At 33.6% G+C, this 23,023-nt stretch overlaps 1 protein-coding gene and 1 pseudogene across 1 annotated transcript; both read left to right on the plus strand.

Moving 5' to 3' along the window:
- The window catches only part of LOC120168886, a 179,868-nt pseudogene that overhangs the window by 124,271 nt on the left and 32,574 nt on the right, over positions 1-23,023 (plus strand).
- LOC120168896 lies at positions 3,246-4,525 on the plus strand. Its single transcript, XM_039177161.1, has 2 exons — positions 3,246-3,423; positions 4,273-4,525. Exons 1-2 carry the CDS (start codon positions 3,329-3,331, stop codon positions 4,502-4,504), a joined length of 327 nt encoding a protein of 108 aa, XP_039033092.1. The 5' UTR covers positions 3,246-3,328; the 3' UTR covers positions 4,505-4,525.

Consider the following 23,023-nt stretch of genomic DNA (forward strand, 5'->3'; position numbering starts at 1 on the left):
CAATTGACCGCGATCGGTGTGAATCCGTGACCCACCATAAAAACCATAAATATCTGTTTCGGACGGTGGTGCGACCACAATATCGCGGCCGCTATAGCGTTTTCGGAACGCTATTTGATACCCTGATCATATCAACGAATCCCATACTTTGAAAACCTTTTTTTCTCCCTGCTTTCGTATTAGCCTTAAAATTTGAAGAGGTTGTCTTTAGTATTTTTACCATCTTTTTCCAGTACAAGAAAGAGATTGAGACAATGTTAGATGTTTCCCGTCGAATATAGAGTCACATATTGCCAGAGGTGACACGATAACTCATCGTCACCACCCTCAGCTACAAACGATATCAGCTAACTCGGGTAATCAATTTCCTTCGATTTTATTCTATAATTTCTTTTCTCTCTCTCATTTTTTTGTAATTTTCTATATGAAAATGTTAGTCATATGTATAGGTACCAGGGTTTTTCTTTGCCAAGGTATAGATTTGTAATGTAACTTAAAAGTGTTTCCAGGGAAGCGTAAGTAGCAGAGTATGGTTATTGTAATGCATTTTCTCAATGCAATAGGCAAATGGCAACGTTAATGTTCATATTTAATGAATAATATCCCTTAAACGTTGCTACTTCTTTTAACCCTTTGATATTTGAAATATATGAATACTTTTAGAAAATGAATATTTTGGAATAAAATTAATGTAAAATTTCTGAGACAAATATATGTAGGGATGAAGCTATTCGTACCTGGGCATTACTCTCAATTTGTTATTATTGAAAAATATATACTAATATATATACTAATATAATTTAATAAAAAAATAGAAGTGTCAGTGGCCTTATCCGTGAAGGATTTATTTTGGAAATTTTGTTTAGAACTTGATATCAAAGTTGGATTATTGGAAGGGTATTATGGTATTTTCAAAGGAAAGATTTTTTATCCTCCCCCTTTAAATGACATAAGCACGTGGAAAAGGAGAGAAATTTCTTCAGAGTCTTCTTCAGTTTTCTTCTTCATCTCCACCGTGGGTTCTTGCATAAGGTAAGTTTGTCTTCAGTAAAGAATTTCTTTCGTTTTAAAGTTAGATTTTATTCTTGGGGTGGTAAGAAAGCTTAAAGAAAGCTTTAGGTGACTTAAAACTCAAAGATGAATAAGTTATGAAAGATTGAAGGTAAAGAGTTTTTAAGTGAATTATTGAAAAAGAATGAGTAAGTGAATTTTTAAGTTAAATTTGACTTGTGAAGGGTCTAATTAAGAGATATGAAGCGATAGAATTGAATTTAGAAATGTTGAAATTTGAGTATGATTCTGTCATATTCAGGGTAATTCACATTTTGAAATTCAAAATTATAATTAATTATTTATTTTATAAATTATATATATCTTAAAATTTAATTTGTATCTATCTTGAAGATATTTTTTTAATATATGAGTATTTACTCTAAAAATATATATATTTTTGATTGTCCTCTCGATTTTAAAGCATTGCCTTGACTAATCCAGACTGACTAGCGTTGCACACTTGACTTTGGTGTGTGAGTCTCCCAGTAGGGATTTTCTACATACACAAGAACTTAAACTCGATATCTTGCTTAAATGAAATCAAGTTACTTACCGCTTGAATCAATTCCTTTTGGTACTCTAAAAAATATCTTTAAATTCATTACTAACAGAGGACCCTTAAGTTAATCATGGCTAAATTAGAGCAAACATATTTGACTGATCATGAGTTTTAAACTCACTAGACCCATTCTACTATTCATTAAAGTTTTTTCCCTCTCTTTTTGATACTATTAGAATTACATTTAGAATTTGTTAAAGAAAATTGTGGTTGAATTAACAAAATGCCATTGGAAACATGCACCATGTGTGGTAGTACAACGGAGTGAGAAAACTTTCACCTATTAGAATTAACAAAAAGTCCAAACTCTGCATTAACGCCATTGTTGAACTTTGACTTTCACACCCTACTTCACTTACAAACCTTCTCAAAATTCTCACCGACTACTTGAATTAGAGTTTTCAAAGTATTAGATTTTTTGAGTTTTTTTTAATTAAAAAAATATAATTTTAAGTTTTTATTTTATTTTAAATACAAATTTAAAAATATTAAAAATGCGAAAAATATTAGTAATGAAATTTTTAACGACTAGGAGGAATGAGACACCTAAATAATAACACTAGACATTTAAATTAATTCAAAAAAGTATGAATTTAGGGGTGAAGATGAACCGATAATGATTAAGATGAAGATGGGCGACGCATGTTGACATGACAACCGATGACGATGACTGGTGATGAAAACTAACTATGGGCTATGACGACGATGAGTGGCGAGTAGAGAAATTAACTTTGACTGAATTTAGGGGTCAATTTATTTTTATTTAGAGTTTAAGAGTTAGATTAGTATTTTATGTAAAGTTTAAGGTAAAATTAATATTTTGTCTAAATTCAGAGGTCAAATTAAAATTTAACCATTTTTACGAACAATAAGGACCAAAGATAAAAGTGACTAAAACTAAAACCTTTTTAAACCGGTGACAAAAACTAACGGATAAAAAATATAAGATATCACTTGTATAATTTACCCTTAATAAAATTCATAATAATATTTGATATTTCAACTGTTTAGGGAATGATATTGTGCCAACCCTACCTATGTTAAGCTCACAAATTTTAGAAGTTACCAAAGGCTCGGCCATACCCGTCAATGTAGTGTCACCTATGATTATTTTCTTGTTACAAAAAAACAATGTTTTTTTTTGAAATTTCGAGTTCGGGGCATGACGAGTTATATGATATATAGATTCGAGTTGGGATGAGACTATATTTTAGGTAAAAAAATCAATGATCCAACCCACCCTTATATAAATTGTTAATTTACTCATTTATATTTATAATATATTTAAAGTTTTAGAGGTTTTTTATTTTTATAATGTTAAAATATATTCTTTAATAGTAAAAAATGTAGTAAATTATTATAAAATAGATTATTTTAATCATTTAAAATATAATAAATGATTATAGATATATTATTATGATTAAATATATTATTTTAATTATTTTAAAATACTAATATATTGTATATAGTTAATATTGTACAAACCCTGTCTATGATAAGCTAATGGGTTTTAAAAGGGCTCGACCAGGCCCATCAAAATAGTGTAACCAATGATCAGTTTGTATTGTAGTTTTCTTGTTACAGAAAAACGTTTGACGTTACCTGTTATAAGTTTTGTTTGTCTTCGCTTTCTTTCATATTAGTTCCCATCGTCCTTCCCCAAACAAAATCATCTATTAAAAAACACAAAGGAAATAGAGAAGATAAAGAGGGAAGATGCAAGGGTTGATCAAAACTAGAACCGAATTACCAGAGATGTTGGTGTTGGAGATTCTCTCAAAGCTTCCTGTTAAATCCTTGACCCGTTTCAGGTGCATTTGTAAGCCCTGTTCTTCATCTTTTGAAACCCATTATTTCATTAACAAACATCATCAGAACAATCTAAAAAATAATAACCTTAATCTCCTCCTCAAACGTTGTCATGGTGGCACCCCTGATGACATCCATTATTTCTCTCAACTTTCGACTGAGAAAGACCAAAATTTTAGAGTAAAACACAATATTCACTTACCCTTTTTTGAGAATTTTGTGCATGGACCTTTCGTTCATGGCCCTTGTAATGGAATATTGTGTTTAGTAGAACGAGGTAGTAGTGGGCATAATGTTGCCCTTTGGAACCCATCTACCAGAGAGTTTAAAATCCTTCCTCAATCCACAGTCCAGCGCCCTCATGTACTACTGGATTTCTCTAGTTTTAGTCCCATTGGTTTTGGGTATGATTCTCAAACTGATGACTTCAAATTTGTAAGATTTGTTACTAATTACTTTGAAGAGAATCTAGATGAAGGGTTGATGGCAGATTGGACCAACCAAGTTGAGTTATATTCGCTTAAAAGCGATTCATGGAATTAAATTTCATATCCTGAGGTTGATGGTTTTCCTTCTATTTTGTTTAATAATTATGTCAATGGGTTTATTTATTGCCAATCAAATACAATTGATCCCCTTATTCTTTCATTTGATATGGTTAATGAAAAGTTTTCAACTTCACCACTGCCTGAATTTGGTGGGACTTTAGAACAATATTATTTGGAACTTTTGGACTTCAATGGATTGCTTGGTGCTATTTTTTACCCAAGGGAAGGAACTGACAAGTCTTTTGATTTATGGGTTATGAATGGGTCATGGACTAAACTATTCAGTGTTGAATCTGTTCTCAGAGTTGAGAGGCCTTTAGGGTTTTGGAAAAATGGCGAGTTGTTTCTCGAGAGCTCGGATCAAGAACTAGTTTTATTTGATCCCTCCATACAAGAGCTTAGAAATCTTGGTATTTACGCTTATCAGGAAACAATGCACATTACTACTTATGTTGAGAGCTTGGTTCCATTGAATGGAAGATCAGAGCATGAGGAATGTATAATACGACGGCCAGCCGGAGGTGAAACAAATTGATGTTGAACACTAAGACAGATGGGGAGCTACAACAAAATAGGTAAGATTTAATGGGATTTGGTCTCTTCCTATGCACTTTATGTCAACTATATTGTCTAGTGATGTTCTCAAGTATTGTTGTTATTGTTTGATTTATATATAGATGCCCTAGATATTGACTTGTTTAGCTTTATGTTTGCTTTTGGTTGTTTTAGTGGATGCACGAAATTACATCCTACAGATTTTCTTAGGTTTTAACTCTGATCTGCATTATCCAAAGAATGATCTTTAGTAGGACCAGTTTCTGAAAAGAAGAAGAAAGAAACCATATCCATGCATGAATGGACCGTAAATAGACCTAATCTGCAGTTTAATTAATAAGAACAACTTAACAATACCAACGAAATATTATTTTACTTTACAAAACTATGATTAAACAAATATTTTTCAAGATAACATTGAAGCATACAATAATACAAAACAATATCACGCTTACACTCACGAGCAACCAACTCCAGTTTCATTAAAAACAGAGTAGCGTTTCCAAAAATATAAAGCTGCTTTAAAGCAAAATAAGTAAGGATTTCAGGAACCCACCAAGAACATGAAGTTTGCATTGGCCAAAGAGCTGAAACTCGGTCTTTGTACTGCAAGTTGAAATTTTTAAGGACCCAAATTCAACGAAAGGAAATTTGTAGTTGATAGATTTTATTGAAGGAAAGACCCCAAATTCCAGAAGTCAGTTTCATTCTAATCTTCTTCAAGAAAACATTGAAAACAGCAAACTTTACCGCCAAAAAAAAAAACTAGTTAAAAACTTTAAGAATAACCCAAAATCTGCAAAAACTTTAAACCCCAACACTGGTAAAGGCTTAAAGAACCTGAGAAAGAGTGTGCATGGAAAAGAGAAGTGGGAGAATTGGGTTGGTTTGTTAAAGAGTTGTTTACTTTTTATAGGGTTTTTTGAGGAGATTATGGAAGGAATTTTATGAAAAATGAAAATATATATGAAAAAAATTGTTAATTTGACAGCTCATATCCAACCATGCAGAGTAACATAGATAAGAGTAGTTGATTTTAATTTTCGTTTTTAATCATTATAAAATAAATGTTTGATTTTAATTTTCTTTTGAAAATTAATTTTTCTCATTTTTAATTTTTCCTCTTAATTTTATATTTTGTTCAATTTAATCTTATATATGCAACCCTATGTAAATTTGTTCTTTACATCAATTTCTTGAATTTATCGTAATTCAAAAAATATTTTATCGTTTAGAAAAACTATTCTTTTAGAAATAGTATTATAAATTCACGAACCAATTTATCTCAGTGGTTAAAGGAATCTTTAATGTTTCTAGAGATCATGAGTTCGAGCATAAGCAACTACAAGAGTGATTGAATGTTCATTGACAAATGATTGAGAGTATTTAGAACAAATACTACTTTGTAATCACTTTTAGCTTAATAAAATATAATAATATTATTATAAATATATTAAATAATTTTATATGATAATTTATTTATTAAATGATATTATAAATCTTACTATATATATATATATATACATGATAAGAGATAATTATTGTTTAGATTGAAACCAACAAGTATCATAATATCATAAATAATTATATTTAATTTTGAATAAAAATTAAGTAAATTTATTTAATTTTACTTGATTTAAATTTTACAAACTCAATATTGAATATTTTTCCACTTGATCAAATAATCATCTTACTTATGATGATTGATTTTAGAAGATATATAGAGAAAGATTCATATTTGATAAGTTGAGTCTCTCGACTATTAAAAATTATAAAATAGTCATTCGACTATAAGACGTCACTTTGTTATGTCCCTCGACTATTAAAAGTTACAAAATGGTCACTCCACTATTCATATGTGTCAAACCCTTCCCTTTTTGTTAAAACATTGATAACAATCTGAATTAGATTTTAACCTACTGACTAAGATATGTTAAAAATATAATCTCAAAATCTTAAAAGACTATCGTATCTCAGTCAACAAGTTAACGTGCAGTTCATATGACCTAAATTTTTTTACTGAAAAAGGACGAATTTTGAATATATGAATAGTTAGGTGATCATTTTATAACTTTTAATAGTTAAGGGACTAAAAATAACGTTATATAATCATAAGATCATTTTGTAACTTTTAACAGTTGGGAGACTCAAAAAAGTAACATCCTATAGTCAGATGACCATTTGTGTACTTTACCTTATTTTTTAATGATATACTATATAATTATATATTTAGTAATTTGAATATTGTTACCATTGTTTTTAGATGCATTATAGGTGTTGTGTTTGTAATGTGAGGGTATGGATATCTTTGTCAGAGAAGTTTCAAAACCTAGGTTGGCGGTTTTTCTGGGAAATAAGCCCATGTCCTTTGTCCGAAACTACCTTCCTCACATGCTTCTATTTTCCCTCCAACTTGCTTTACTCTCAACTCTTCCTATGTTGTGTCGACTGACTCTCCACACGTAGCAGGCGCACATAAGAGCGTGACGTTCAAAACCCATAATGAGAAAAGTATGGAGAGGTGGGTGTCAGTTTGACCGTGCGATAAAAAGTCTACGAGGATTTAGTCTTAAAGATGGGGGTTAGGGTAGGACCCACACACTTTCAATTTTTGTCTCTCTCTCTATAAATAGGTTTATATTATAATATATATTTTTTTAATTTAAATATATAAAGTATTTTCTTTTATCGAAAGAAATACTTACCATTATTATTATTTTGATTAAAATGGATATATATATTTTTTAAAAATAAAATGTACACAATTAGTTTTTGAATTTTATTTTATTTATTAAGCTAAATGTGATTACAGAGTAACATTTATTTTTATTACTATTAACCATTTGATAATAAAATAAATGCTCAATTACCCTTGCAGTAGTTAGTGCTCAAACCCGTGACTTCTAGAAATAACAACGATTCTTTTAACCACTCATGTAAGTTGGGTTGTACCCTGAATTTTATCTTAAATTAAATAAAATGTAAAACTTTATTGGGTAAAATACATAAATGGTCCTCTAACTATATGGTTTTGTTTTATTTAGTCTCCGACTATTGCAAGTTATAAAAGGTCCCTCAACTTAGAGTGTTGTTTTGTTGAGTTCATCGACTATTAGAAGTTACAAAATGATCTCATGTCTATTCATATGTTCCAAACTCATCATTTTTTGTTAAAAGTTTGATGATAATCTGAACTGAATGTTAATATGTTAACTGAGATATGATATTCGTTTGTGTTGAGTTAATCGATTGACGAAATCGGCCAAGAGGGGGTGAATTGGCAATTAAAATTTTAGTGGAAGCTTTTGCAAAAAATTGAAAAGATTTGCACAGTGATTTAGAGTGGTTTGACTTTCTCAACCAAAGTCTACGTTCACTACCTTAGCTATCCACTCTAAGGATTTTCCAACAAATTCACTAATTTGTTCTTTCTTTTGAGGCCAAAGAGATAACCTTACAACACCCTCAAGAATATACCCCAATTCTTGAGAACACTCTTTCTCAAAGAGAAGATTACAAATTTGCAAACTTACAAGGAAATCCTCACAAGGTAAATTGTTTGCACAATTCTAGAATAAAGAAAGAACACTCAAGAATAATTCAATTGAGCACAATAAGTGTTCTTGAAAGCAAAAATGAATATTGAATGAAATAGGCTTGAAAATGCTCAAACTTGAGGTTTGATGCTTTCTCTTTGATTCTCTCTTGATTCTAGTTGCTTGTTGTTTCTTGTTATTGATCAATTGCTTCTAAACTTGTTTAAATACACCTTCAATTGATTTTGAACGTTGGGGATGATTAGTGAAGTCAATAGAGTCGTTTAAGTGTGAAAACAATTAATAAATTCAGTTGGGAGCGTCTCATGCATCGATGCATACCCTAGGTGCATCGGTGCATCAAGTGTAATGTAACCCCTCAGACCCGGTCTGTAAGTTAGACCCAAACCTAAATGGTCACCTATCCCAATCAGATATTTTTTTTAGAAAACCAACTTATAATACATTAGATATAATACATAACAAAATATAAATAATACAGATATATCCAAAACGATAGCAAATACATGTCACCAAACACAACTGAAAAACATATAGATATATGCGTTTGTACAAATTAAGTAGTTGATTCCCCTGATGCCAAATCTGCTAGCTTACGGTCTGCTACTATCTGAAAAAGGTAAAAACTATAGAACGAGCTAAAAAACCCAGTGTACTTCAAACAGTGTATAAAAAACATACTAATAAAATATTTCAGTAAAATCATTTCATCAAACATGTTTGTTTTATTTAAAATATGAACACTACCCCCATCCGTCACGAACAAAATGTGTAAGTTCCCCAGAACCATACACCCCATAACGTCCAGTAAGGCCCTGAGCACAAAGCCGAGGAGCATGCAAGTATTCTTCCTCCAACAATATTTCCCCCCAATGTCAGTAATAAATAAGTATGTATTCAAGTAAAATTGGTGAATAATTCAAGCTTTTAAAAAAACCATATACCGAAATACAGAAATCAGATATCAGGAAATCAATATTCAGGAATCAAGTATCATGTATCATGTCATAACAGTATTATGAATTATCACCAATCTAAAAAAATTCAAGTAATATTTTTAAAACAGTAAAATAACACTGTCATGAAACACACCTGTAACAATCTGAGAAATCAGATAGGGAAGCCTATTATTGGGTTTGTCAATCACACTCTGCGGCAGCGCTAGACCATACGAATTGGAAAAATCCATATTGGAATCCTAATATAAATAATCTTTATTTAAATAATATACAGAAACCTACGGGTAATTCTTATAGTACGCGATTCAGGTTGATCTGATGAACGAACAACTCCAGACCTAACTGATCCACACTCAGGTGAAACACGAGTATCTTCATAAAATATTTTATTGAATCAATTCCTTAACCAAAACTTAAATAAAAAAAATCAAAATATTAAAATACTAAGCCTTTTGGTTTCACATGCTCGATTCGGGGATTTCGGGTCAGAATTTGGCAAAACGGACTTCGGAATCAAATTCAGGACGTCGAAAAACATAAAGTATGACCTTCCGAAATTTTGAATTCTTGGTCAAAATCAAAGTCAATAGGTTTGACTGACAATTTGAAGACTTTCGGGTCGAATTTGGCGAAACGGACCCCAAAAACAAATTCAGGACGTCGAAACTGTCAGGATAGGTATATTCGGAAAAGATTAACGGTCGTTTAATAGCTGGTCAAAGCCGGTCAAAGTTTTGGTCAAAGGAGGTCAACAAACTGCCAACTATTTTACAGAAATAGCACCATTTTCAAAATAATTACTAAAATAGCACCAATTTCGAATTAATTACTAAAATAGCACCCATTTTGAATTAATTACTAGAATAGCACCTATTTCAAATTAATTACTAAAATGTCATCCGGTCAACGATCAACGGGTCGGGTCGGGTTAACAGGTCGGGTCGGATAACGGTTCGAGTCGGGTCAACGGGTCGGGTAAAAACCGGTCAAACATTGAAAAAAATCGGTCAAACATTGAAAAAAATTGGTCAAATCGGTCAAACATTAAAAAACCGGTCAAACCGGTCATTTTGAGCTTCCCCACGCGCAGTGGCGGCGCGTGGGATCGTTTGTGGTAGCGTAAAATTCACGGAAAAATTTCTAAAAATTATTTTGAGCGATTTCAAGATACTTACAAAGATCAGTTCAAATTTTTGAACGGCAGAGAGCTCGATTTAAACAAATCGGAAACTTTGACCGTCTCACCTCTCCACGCGCCGCCGTCGACGGAGACCAAGGATGACACCGGCGGACTTGGAACGACACAAGGAACACGATGGTGCGGGAGGTGTCATAAACAGAGCAACGATCGGTGATGAATTTAGGATTTTCTAGGCGGTTGTGCTAAAACAACGTCGAGGCTTTGACTTGAAATTCACGGCATTTGGCAGTGTTTCACCTCAATTAATTTAAGGGAATTGTTCCTGACTCGATAACGAACAGGATGGTGGTTTCAAAATGACGATCAAAATTCGGACGGCGTCAGGATCATTGTCGGAAGTTGACGTTGGGGGAAGGAAATTTAGAAGCTATTTAGGAGCAATTGGTTTCTGATTTTTCATAAACCAATTGCCGTATATAATACAAAACCTCACTAACTTTTCTTGGGTAAATTTAGGGCTTGGTCCCTGAATTTTCTTTAACTTTAAAACAAGCTATAAGTTTTAAAAACTTCCAATTTAGTCCCCAAATTTTAGCAATTTACTTAATTAACTCCTCCAAATTCAATTAATTATTATTATTTTCAAATTTTCGGGTTGTTACAATTCTCCCCCTCTACAAGAAATTTCGTCCTCGAAATTTACCTTCTGAAAATAAATAAGGAAATTGAGCCTCCATTGATTCCAATGTTTCCCAAGTAGCTTCTGAGGGACTACGATTACTCCACTGAACTTTGACCATTGGAATACGCCTATTCCGGAGAACTCACCCATCCCTCTCTAAAACATGAACAGACTCCTTCTCATATGACAAATCAGGTCTCAGCTCTACCTCATCAACTTGAATGATGTGATCTGGATCTGGACGGTATCGCCTCAACATAGACACATGAAAAACATCATGAATACGACTGAGTTGTGGAGGTAACTCAAGCTGATAAGCAACAGGTCCAACTTTCTTCAAAATACAATACGGCCCAATAAACGCGGACTCAGTTTACCCTTACGTCCAAATCTCAATACCTTCTTCCAGGGGGATACCTTGAGAAAAACATGATCTCCAACCTCAAACTCGATATCCTTACGTCTCTTATCTGCGTATGATTTCTGCCTATCGAATGCCTCTTTTAAGCGATCACGGATCAATCTGACAGTATCTTCAGTCTCTCGAACCAAGTCTGGACCCAAAGTTTTTCTATCATGCAACTCAGTCCAACATATTTGAGTACGACATCTACGTCCATACAGAGCCTCGTACGGTGCCATACAAATACTTGCCTGATAACTATTATTGTAAGCAAACTCAGCTAACGGCAAGAAATCTTCCCAACTACCACGTAAATCAATCACACAACCCCGTAACATATCCTCCAACGACTGAATAACTCGCTCAGACTGTCCATCAGACTGATGATGAAAAGTTGTACTGAAATTCAAACGAGTACCCAGAGCCTCGTGCAAAGCTTTCCAGAACCTGGAAGTGAACCTCGAATCTCGATCAGATATGATAGACAACGGAACACCATGAAGTCTAACGATCTCAGAAATGTACAATTTAGCCAGTTTGTCCAGAGAATAATTAACTCGAATAGGGATAAAGAGCGCTGACTTGGTGAGTCGATCAACAATCACCCATATAGAATCCTTTTTGGAAGGAGTTAGAGGAAGACCAGTAACAAAGTCCATCGTAATACGCTCCCATTTCTACTCATGAATCTTAATTGACTGTAACAATCCAGATGGATGTTGGTGCTCTGTCTTAACCTGGTGACAAGTCAAACACCTCACCACAAAATCTGAAATATTATTCTTCATACCAGTCCAAAAGTAGCGCTCCTTGAGATTATTGTACATTTTATCCCCGTCAGGATGCATAGCATAAGGACTACTATGAGCCTTTTGAAGAATAACCCGTCTTAACTCATCATCTTTAGGGACGCAGTAACGACCGTGAAAACACAAAATACCATCTTGATCCACAGTATACTCTGAACTCAACCCCTGCTTAACTTGTTCAATAATGGAAAGCAATGAGCTATCCAGAAGTTGTTTGGTCTTAATCTCCTCGGCTAAAGTAGGTTTAACATGCAACTCTGCTAACAGACTATTATCATCAAATAAACTCAATCTGGCGAATAAGGCTCTGAGATCTGATATCGCCTTACGGCTCAAGGCGTCTGCCACTACATTAGCCTTCCATGGATGATATTCTATCTCTAAATCATAGTCCTTTAGAAGCTCCAACCAGCGACGCTGTCTCAATTTCAATTCTTTCTGAGTAAACAGATACTTCAGACTCTTATGATCAGTATAAATATAACACTTTTCTCCGTATAGGTAATGTCTCCAGATCTTTAAAGCAAAAACCATGGCAGCTAACTCTAGATCGTGAATAGGATAGTTACGCTCATGCGGCTTTAACTGACGCGAAGCATAAGAGACAACCTTCCTATCTTGCATCAAAACACATCCTAATCCAGAGTGAGAAGCATCACTTTAGACAGAAAAATCTTTCCCATATTTAGGCTGAATCAGTACTGGGGCTTGAGTTAGAACAGTCTTCAGTTTCTCAAAGCTAGCTTGTTGGTTCTCAGACCAGACAAATAGAACATATTTCCTCAATAGTTTTGTTAGAGGAGCTGCAATAAGGGAGAACTCCTCAACGAAACGACGGTAGTAACCAGCTAAGCCCAAGAAACTACAGATCTCAGAAACGTTTATGGGTTGCTTCCAGTTCAGAATAGCCTCCACTTTACTTGGATCCACCCGAATACCATCAACAGAAACGATATGTCCAAGAAAAGTCACTTCGCTGAGCCAGAACTCACACTTGCTCAACTTAGTGTATAGCTTATTCTCCCTTAGAGTCTGTAGAAAAATCTTTAAATGCTCTTCATGTTCTTCTTCACTTCTAGAATACACCAGTATGTCATCAATGAACACAACAACAAATTGGTCCAAATAAGGTCGAAACACCCTATGCATCAGATCCATAAAAGCAGCAGGGGCATTTGTTAACCAATACGACATCACTAAAAACTCATAATGCCCATACCGAGTTCGAAAAGCAGTCTTCGGAATATCCGAATCTTTCACTTTGAGCTGATAATACCCAGACCTCAAGTCTATTTTTAAAAAGATAGAAGCCCCTCAAAATTGGTCAAATAGATCATCTATCCTGGGGAGAGGATATTTGTTTTTAACCGTGAGCTTGTTCAGTTTTCTATAATCAATACAGAGTAAAAATGTCTCATCTTTCTTCTTGACAAAGAGAACTGGGGCTCCCCACGGTGATACACTGGGTCGGATAAATCCCCGGTCCAATAAATCCTAAAGTTGGATTTTCAGTTCCTTAAGTTCCTTTGGGGCCAACTCCTCACCACGGTGATACACTGGGTCGGATAAATCCCCTGTCCAATAAATCCTAAAGTTGGATTTTCAGTTCCTTAAGTTCCTTTGGGGCCATACGATAAGGAGCCATTGAAACTGGAGTGGAACCAGAATAGACTTCAATTTCAAACTCAACCTCTCTATCCGGCGGTAATCCAGACAACTCCTCAGAAAAAACATCAGGAAATTCCTTAACAATCTGGATGCCTTCAATATCAGATTGAGAACTTCTGGTATCCAATATATAAGCAAGAAACGCCTCGGAACCTTTCCTGATCATCTTCTTAGCTACCAACGCAGATACAGCATTTGTCAGAAATCCACGGCGTTCCCCGATCATTACAATCTTTCGATTATCAGGGGTCTTCAGAACAACTCTCTTGGTCTCAAAATCAATATTTACTGGATGCTTGTCCAACCAATCTACACCGAGAATCAAATCAAACTCTTCCAAAGGTAACTCCATAAGGTCGGCCAGAAAAATCTCCCCATTGATCTCTATAGGACACTTTCTAAAAATATTATCCAACACAATGGACTTGCCTAAGAGACTTTGAACTATCATTGAATGCTCAGTATTCTCAACAGGAATATTTAGAGCCTCAGAAACAGAATATGATACGTAGGAATTGGTAGTGCCACTATCAAATAATGCAAAGTAGGGAACTAAATAAATAGTAACAGTACCTGCAGTCACATTAGGCCCATCACGATCTTGTCGAAGTCACAAGACCCACATTTATAACAAGTGCCCAATTTCATCTTGTATTCCCCAAAATGATGTTTCCCACAGTAATCGCATATTGTCAAGGATTGCGACCCAAAAGAACCACCATGTCTAGAAGATTGAACAGCTGAAGAACCAGATGCAATAGGTCTAACACTCTTACCACCTCTCTGAAAGGACTCACCCCTGCCTCTCTTGCTAGGGTGTGTAAAAGAATCAACAGAACCAGAAGGCCTTCTGAATCGGGTTTGAGCTCGATCACTATCTCTCTTGTACTCCATACCCAGTCGCTCTATTTCCTCAGCAGTCTTGGCTATCTCAACCAAGGCATCAAAATTCCTCTCTCGGTGGGTAGCGACTCGACTCCTGATCTCATACCTGAGTCCATTCTCGAACCTCAAGCATTTATCTACCTCAGTTTCCACCAGTCCAGGAGCATAGCAGCTCAATCGGATGAACTCAACCTTGTAATCCATAACAGACATATTACCCTGCTCCATATTCAAAAACTCCTAGCGTCGCTCCTGCAGATATCTCTCCCTAATATAGCGACTCTAAAAACGTGTCTTGAAAAGATCCCATGTTAACTGGTTTCTCGGAATACTACCAGAAATTGATTGCCACCATCTGAAGCTTTCTTTCTTCAACATAGTTAGGGCCCCCTTCAACTTCTGTTCAGGTCTGAGGTCCATCTCATCCATAATCCTCTCTGTGTCCTCCAGCCAATACTCAGCGTCTGTCGGAGGTCCACCAGTAATACCCTCGAATGGAACTACACTAGCAGCAACCAGAAAATTTGAAATCTCAATCGCAGTCATATTATTAGGGGCTCTAACAGCTCTCTAAAACATGTTAAATATAGCTCTATTAATGGCATCTTCGTTCATATCAGTATCCTCATCTCTAGTGACGGGAGGATCTCTCACAGGAGTAAATTGGTCATCACGAGAAAGGGTCGGATCTACTTACGGATTAGGAGGATCACGTGGAGACATCGAATCGTCGATCGTAACAGAAGGTCGAGCGACTCGCCATTGACCATGGCCACGTCCTGTAACACCCCAACCCGTACCCGACCCGGATACGAGTCCGAGGTGTCACATTAACTTTTCAAACTTTGACTCTTATAGAAAAATAGGGAAATTTAAAACTTTTATAACGTTAAAACTTATTCAAAACGTTTACAAAACTATTCAGAGCTTATACAATATATATTCTTTTGATTACATGCCAACTAGAACTTTATTTATTAAAATACGTATTATTTACCTCTTTTCTGGTCTGACATTTGGTAAGGAGAACTGACCTGTCTTGCTCCACATTGCTCTTTACTCTTCTCGAAACCTACGTGTGAAACAATCACACGCTAAGTCGTTGACTTAGTGAGGCATATAAACATGTAATAAAACTATAATTCATATCAAATGCATGAGCAATTAGTATTACAATCATATCATATAAAATCATATATATACAATTTCTGCAACATGTATACACATACACATATATCATTATCAACACGTTTAACATTTCCCATTCACTATCATTAATCTTTATAATTTAACACTCTTATATAAACATTTGTCTTTACCATATCATGCATTAACCAAGCAATACACCATTATGTAAATCATGTAATCTATTCCATATAACAAGTCACATATACATATCACATTTATTATACTTGTTTAATCTCTTTATTAACCCATGTACACTATTGAGAACTTAAGGTATGTGAGTACATTGAGGTCGTGCACACATATGTTGTCACCACAGCTCATATAAATGTCCCGAAGGACCTATCCAGAGGTCATAAAAATCCTCTATAACTATCCAGAGGTCATAAAGATCCTCGGAAACTGTCCATAGGTTCCGAAGAACCTAGGTAAACTGTCTATATACTATTGAACTCATGCCTTTAATCATGAATTCATATGTAACACTTTAGGAAATAGACTTATCACAAGTCTTATTCCCATCACACATCATATACTATTGAATATGCACTCACCTTAGCTTTGCTTTGATTCGATTATAATCCTTCAATCGATCCGAAACGGGATCACGTTCTATATCTACATCATCATACATAGATCTATATTAGTATTATAACTAATATACTCTAATGATTCACTATTTAGACTAAGAGAAAAGGCAATTTCATCTTTTAATGAAGGTATGCATCGATGCACCACTGATGTATCGGTGCATAAAATGCATTCGATGTTTGTTTATTACTGGGATGCATTGATGCACTACTTATGCATCGATGCACTAATTGCATTCGATGTTTTTATTTTAAAAGAGTACATCGATGCACTTCCTGTGCATCGATACACCTTCAAACGATTTCTAGGTTTTAACCTTGATGCATTGATGCACTATGAATGTGCATCGATGCACTCTGCCCAGAACCTCTTTTTGAACCCGAAAATTCATTCTTTTTGGATTAAATCCTTCATATTTCAACCCCTTTCATATTCCTAACTTTCATATACATACTTAAACTCATTAATATTCATTTATCTCATCTTTAACCTTAATATCCTCTCCTCTTTAGGAATTTCAAGAATTATACCCTATTTTCCACATGTTTGAAATCCCATTATAACACTTAATACTTCTTAATTAAGCTGATGACAAGTCAAATTTATCCATAAAACTTCAACAACCATACCATATCAAAATTTCATCTTAAAACTCATATTACAAATTCCTTCTTAATTCCTTTATCTTGTTGTTTAAATCACATATAAGCTTTCCTTAAGCTTATTTAATACCCAAAGAATCAAAATCCACTTAATATTTAAAGTAAATAACTATAAAAACTCAACTTACCTATTGTAGCTAAGCCCCACGTGAAGAAGAGAAAGCAAGAAGAAGAAAGCTTCCAGATAGCTCTATTCCCACGCTTTTCACTCTTATAAAAGGGGAGAAAATATCTTTTAAAGGAAAAAGACCATAATACCCTTCCACTCTTTTAATATTTACCAGATAATCCTCTTAAATAACATTCTCAATTAAGTCCTTGAACTTTTAACTTGTTTCAAAATCGAGCATATAATTTTTAAAATTTACAATTTAGTCACTGACCCCAATTTGGGATGTTACAAATCTCCCCTCCTTTAAAGAGATTTCATTCTTGAATTTTCACTGCACACATTGATAAGAACATGTCTGCTAATGTTCTCATGTTGTTTCCTTTACTTAATTTTTCTTTCCCTTAGTTCTTCAACTACTTATTTTTTTATACATCCTTATCATGTCACTTATCATATAACCAATAACATAAGTTCTTATCACTCAAAATCATTAATCAATCAAATTCCTTATCCATCTTTAGTTACCTTGCAGTAAGCAACTTTTATTTCATCATCACTTAATTACTTCTTAACCTTCCTTAATACATATAAATCATTCTTTATTTCTCTGACTACGTCTACCTGACCAAGAAACATAAACTTTATCACATATGATTCTTTAAACTTTTTCCTTCATTTCCTCATTCCATTATTCATTTATTCATTCAAAAATCAAAATCTCCTTATACACAAATCATATATTTTCTTTCATGCTCACGTACTCTTTTCCTCTCACTTATGCTCATCTCTTGTTACTAATCTTTATCATCTCTTCATAACTTTGATAATCAACACTCCTTGCACATACCTTATTCTGCGTAAAGTCCTTATTCAAATCATAATACACATATACTGGACTTCCTTCAAACATATTAATCCTTTACTCTTTCCGGTCGAAACTAACTCAGTATTAATTTGTTTAACTCATTCAACTCACATTATTTCTCATTCCCAATGCAAATTTCATGGGTTCAAACTCAAGCATTCTAACTTTCTCTTTCTTATAAACTGATTGCTGATATATTGATTTTTAAACCTTTCTATTACTTTATAACTTTCCTTAATAATACGAATCCTTATCTCCTTCACTTCATCACATTTACATGATCGAGATACCCAACTATATCCATATCCGTTTCACGTTCGGTTAACTTATCCTAACAATATCTTCAAATCTTTTAACTCCAATACATTTTTCGTCACATAATTTGGTTAGCCGACGCTAACTCTTTTCATCTAGAATGCAAACCCTTATAATATCCACATTTTGCTTATACACAGTACTATCTCTTTGTTTCAAATTCATCACACTGATTGCATTTATCTTATAAATTGGTCATTGATTCATTTATTCTTGAACTCTTCTACAATTCTAGCCACATCCTTAGATCTTTTAACTTTCTTATGGTGACACTTGTTCACCATATTCAATCATATCCATGAAATAATAAGAATACTTCATACTACTTTTCCGATTCAGACCTGTGAAAACTTTCTATCACTATTCTAATATGATTTCAACTTTCTGAAATCAGCCTTTGATCTTATGAGGCACTTCCTGAAGTGTTCGCTCTTCCCCCTGCCTGGCCAGGGTAGGTGAATTACTATCACAATCAGGAATATCGCCTCTTACTTCACTTCGAAATTACTATAATCATACTTCTATTATAACTTAGCAATCTAATTCTATTAGCAAGACAACACACTCCTTACACTATCAGATCAGAATTTTTCACCTTATGTTGGCATGTACACCTTTTATGACACTTTGGACTTCGGTTTATGCCGAGAATCGGCTAAACCTTAGCTCTGATACCATTAAATGTAACACCCCCAACCCGTACTCGACCCGAATACGAGTCCGAGGTGTCACATTGACTTTTCAAACTTTGACTCTTATAGAAAAATAGGGAAATTTAAAACTTTTATAACATTAAAACTTATTCAAAACGTTTACAAAACTATTCAGAGCTTATACAATATATATTCTTTTGATTACATGCCAACTAGAACTTTATTTATTAAAATACGTATTATTCACCTCTTTTCTGATCTGACATTTGGTAAGGAGAACTGACCTGTCTTGCTCCACATTACTCTTTACTCTTCTCGAAACCTACGTGTGAAACAATCACACGCTAAGTCGTTGACTTAGTGAGGCATATAAACATGTAATATAACTATAATTCATATCAAATGCATGAGCAATTAGTATAACAATCATATCATATAAAAGCATATATATACAATTTCTGCAACATGTACACACATGCACATATATAATTATCAACACGTTTAACATTTCCCATTCACTATCATTAATCTTTATAATTTAACACTCTTATATAAACATTTGTCTTTACCATATCATGCATTAACCAAGCAATACACCATTATGTAAATCATGTAATCTATTCCATATAACAAGTCACATATATATATCATATTTAGTATACTTGTTTAATCTCTTTATTAACCTATGTACACTATTGAGAACTTAAGGTATGTGAGTACATTGATGCTGTGCACACATATGCTGTCACCACATCTCATATAAATGTCCCGAAGGACCTATCCAGAGGTCATAAAGATCCTCGGTAACTATCCAGAGGTCATAAAGATCCTCGGCAACTGTCCATAGGTTCCGAAGAACCTAGGTAAATTGTCCATATGTTCCTTAGAACATAGGTATACTGTCCATATGTCTCAAAAGACATAGGTAATTATGTCCATATGTTCCGTAGAACATAGGTATACCCTCGACTCTTGGCATGCCAACTATACCTCTAGCTCTCAAGACACATAACATGGGCATTGTTATTTCACATATTCATATATACACATAGTTCAATTACGCATAGAACATTTTCATATGATTCATATTTACATGTCACATTGCTTATATACTTTCTCACGTAGTCACATAGATCCATATCATATAATATATATCCCAAAGTGCATATCATCACATATATCATATCATACAGTTTAAATCATTTCTCATGTATTCATATAAACATACATATCATATCTTCTACCTTATGCTCCATTTCTTTGTAGTCCTTTAGATTATATAAATTATATCGCTCCATAGATATTTAGCATATAACTTATCTTGCATATTCGTATCGTCCCTTTATATTCATGTTTCCTAATTGATATACTATTTCCATTTCATTCTATAATTCAATCTTATTTAGTTCCCTTTACTCTCATTAAATCAAACAGCTCTATTATATTAATTCTCATAATAAATCATACCACTATGTACTTATCCAACTCATGTTTCCATTATGCATATACTGTTACCCATGTTTACCTAGTTCATATCACTTCTCATGAACTCACTTTCATCATATTTTCCTATTATTGCATATTTTATCTCATAACCATGTATTCACATAGTCTTATATTTCATTATCATATTACTTATATTTGTTCTCCTATGACTCTTTATAAACATCTATTTTCCATTTCCCTACATCTCTTGACTTATCTTCTATATTCCTATAATTTCATAACTTATTTTATATTCTCTCATTAACACTTAATCGTGTTTTTACATAAACCACATGGCACATAAAAAACATATCAATTCAGATAATCAAGCATACATACACTCATTTTCAACTCATGCCTTTAATCATGAATTCATATGTAACACTTCAGGAAATAGACTTATCACAAGTCTTATTCCCATCACACATCATATACTATTGAATATGCACTCACCTTAGCTTTGCTTTGATTCGATTATAATCCTTCAATTAATCCGGAACGGGATCACGTTCTATATCTACATCATCATACATAGATCTATATCAGTATTATAACTAATATACTCTAATGATTCACTATTTAGACTAAGAGAAAAGGCAATTTTATCTTTTAATGAAGGTATGCATCGATGCACCACTGATGCATCGGTGGATAAAATGCATTCGATGTTTGTTTATTACTGGGATGCATCGATGCACTACTTATGCATCGATGCACTAATTGCATTTGATGTTTTTATTTTAAAAGAGTGCATCGATGCACTTCCTGTGCATCGATACACCTTCAAATGATTTATGGGTTTTAACCTTGATGTATCGATGCACTATGAATGTCCATCGATGCACTCTGCCCAGAACCTCTTTTTGAACCCAAAAATTTATTCTTTTTGGATTAAATCCTTCATATTTCAACCCCTTTCATATTCCTAACTTTCATATACATACTTAAACTCATTAATATTAATTTATCTCATCTTTAACCTTAATATCCTCTCCTCTTTAGGAATTTCGAGAATCATACCCTATTTTCCACATGTTTCAAATCCCATTCTAACACTTAATACTTCTTAATTAAGCTGATGACAAATCAAATTTATCCATAAAACTTCAACAACCATACCATATCAAAATTTCATCTTAAAACTCATATTACAAATTCCTTCTTAATTCCTTTATCTTATTGTTTAAATCCCATATAAGCTTTCCTTAAGCTTATTTAATACCCAAAGAATCAAAATCCACTTAATATTTAAAGTAAATAACTATAAAAACCCAACTTACCTATTGTAGCTAAGCCCCACGTGAAGAAGAGAAAGCAAGAAGAAGAAAGCTTCCAGATAGCTCTCTTCCCACTCTTTTCACTCTTATAAAAGGGGAGAAAATATCTTTTAAAGGAAAAAGACCATAATACCCTTCCACTCTTTTAATATTTACCTGATAATCCTCTTAAATAACATTCTCAATTAAGTCCTTGAACTTTTAACTTGTTTCGAAATCGAGCACATAATTTTTAAAATTTGCAATTTAGTCACTGAACCTGATTTGGGATGTTACACGTCCTGTCCTACGACTTCTAGCAGCACTCATCGTTGGATCTATAAGGCTTTACAGAAAGATTTTTAAACACATGTCAGATTAGCATCAGGGATCTCTAGAGAACTTTAAATCATAAAATAAAGTGACATTTGTTTTCTTCAAAATTTCTTAAAAATCCAAAGTTTAGGACCCATATACAGTCTGAGTGTTTAAAACCGAAAGCTCTGATACCACCAAATGTAACCCCTCAGACCCGGTCTATAAGTTAGACCCAAACCAAAGTGGTCACCTATCCCAATCAGATATTTGTTTTTTTAGAAAAATAGCTTATAATATATTAGATATAATATATAACAAAATATAAATAATACAGATATATCCAAAACGATAGCAAATACATGTCACCAAACACAACTGAAAAACATATAGATATATACGTTTGTACAAATTAAGTAGCTGATTCCCCTGATGCCAAATCTGCTAGCTTACGGTCTGCTGCTATCTGAAAAAGGTAAAACTATAGAATGAGCTAAAAAACCCAGTGTGCTTCAAACAATGTATAAAGAACATACTAATAAAATATTTCAGTAAAATCATTTCATCAAACATGTTTGTTTTATTTAAAATATGAACACTACCCCCATCCGTCATGAACAAAATGTGTAAGTTCCCCATAACCATACACCCCGTCACGTCCAGTAAGGCCTTGAGCACAAAGCCGAAGAGCCTGCAAGTATTCTTCCTCCAACAATATTTCCCCCCAATGTCAGTAATAAATAAGTATGTATTCAAGTAAAATTGGTGAATAATTCATGCTTTAAAAAAACCATATACCGAAATATAAAAATCAGATATCAGGAAATCAATATTCAGGAATCAAGTATCATGTATCATGTCATAACAATATTATGAATTATCACCAATCTAAAACAATTCAAGTAATATTTTTAAAACAGTAAAATAACATTGTCATGAAACACACCTGTAACAGT

This window comes from Hibiscus syriacus, unplaced genomic scaffold, assembly GCF_006381635.1.
Source record: "Hibiscus syriacus cultivar Baekdansim isolate YM2019G1 unplaced genomic scaffold, ASM638163v2 tig00111741_pilon, whole genome shotgun sequence".
Lineage (NCBI taxonomy): Eukaryota > Viridiplantae > Streptophyta > Magnoliopsida > Malvales > Malvaceae > Hibiscus > Hibiscus syriacus.

Bases quoted from the DNA above. Each gene is read 5' to 3' on its own strand.
- LOC120168896 (XM_039177161.1), top strand. From the start codon at position 3,329: ATGCAAGGGTTGATCAAAACTAGAACCGAATTACCAGAGATGTTGGTG. The intron at 3,424-4,272 runs GTGCATTTGTAA...ATCTGTTCTCAG, and splicing joins AAATCCTTGACCCGTTTCAG to AGTTGAGAGGCCTTTAGGGT.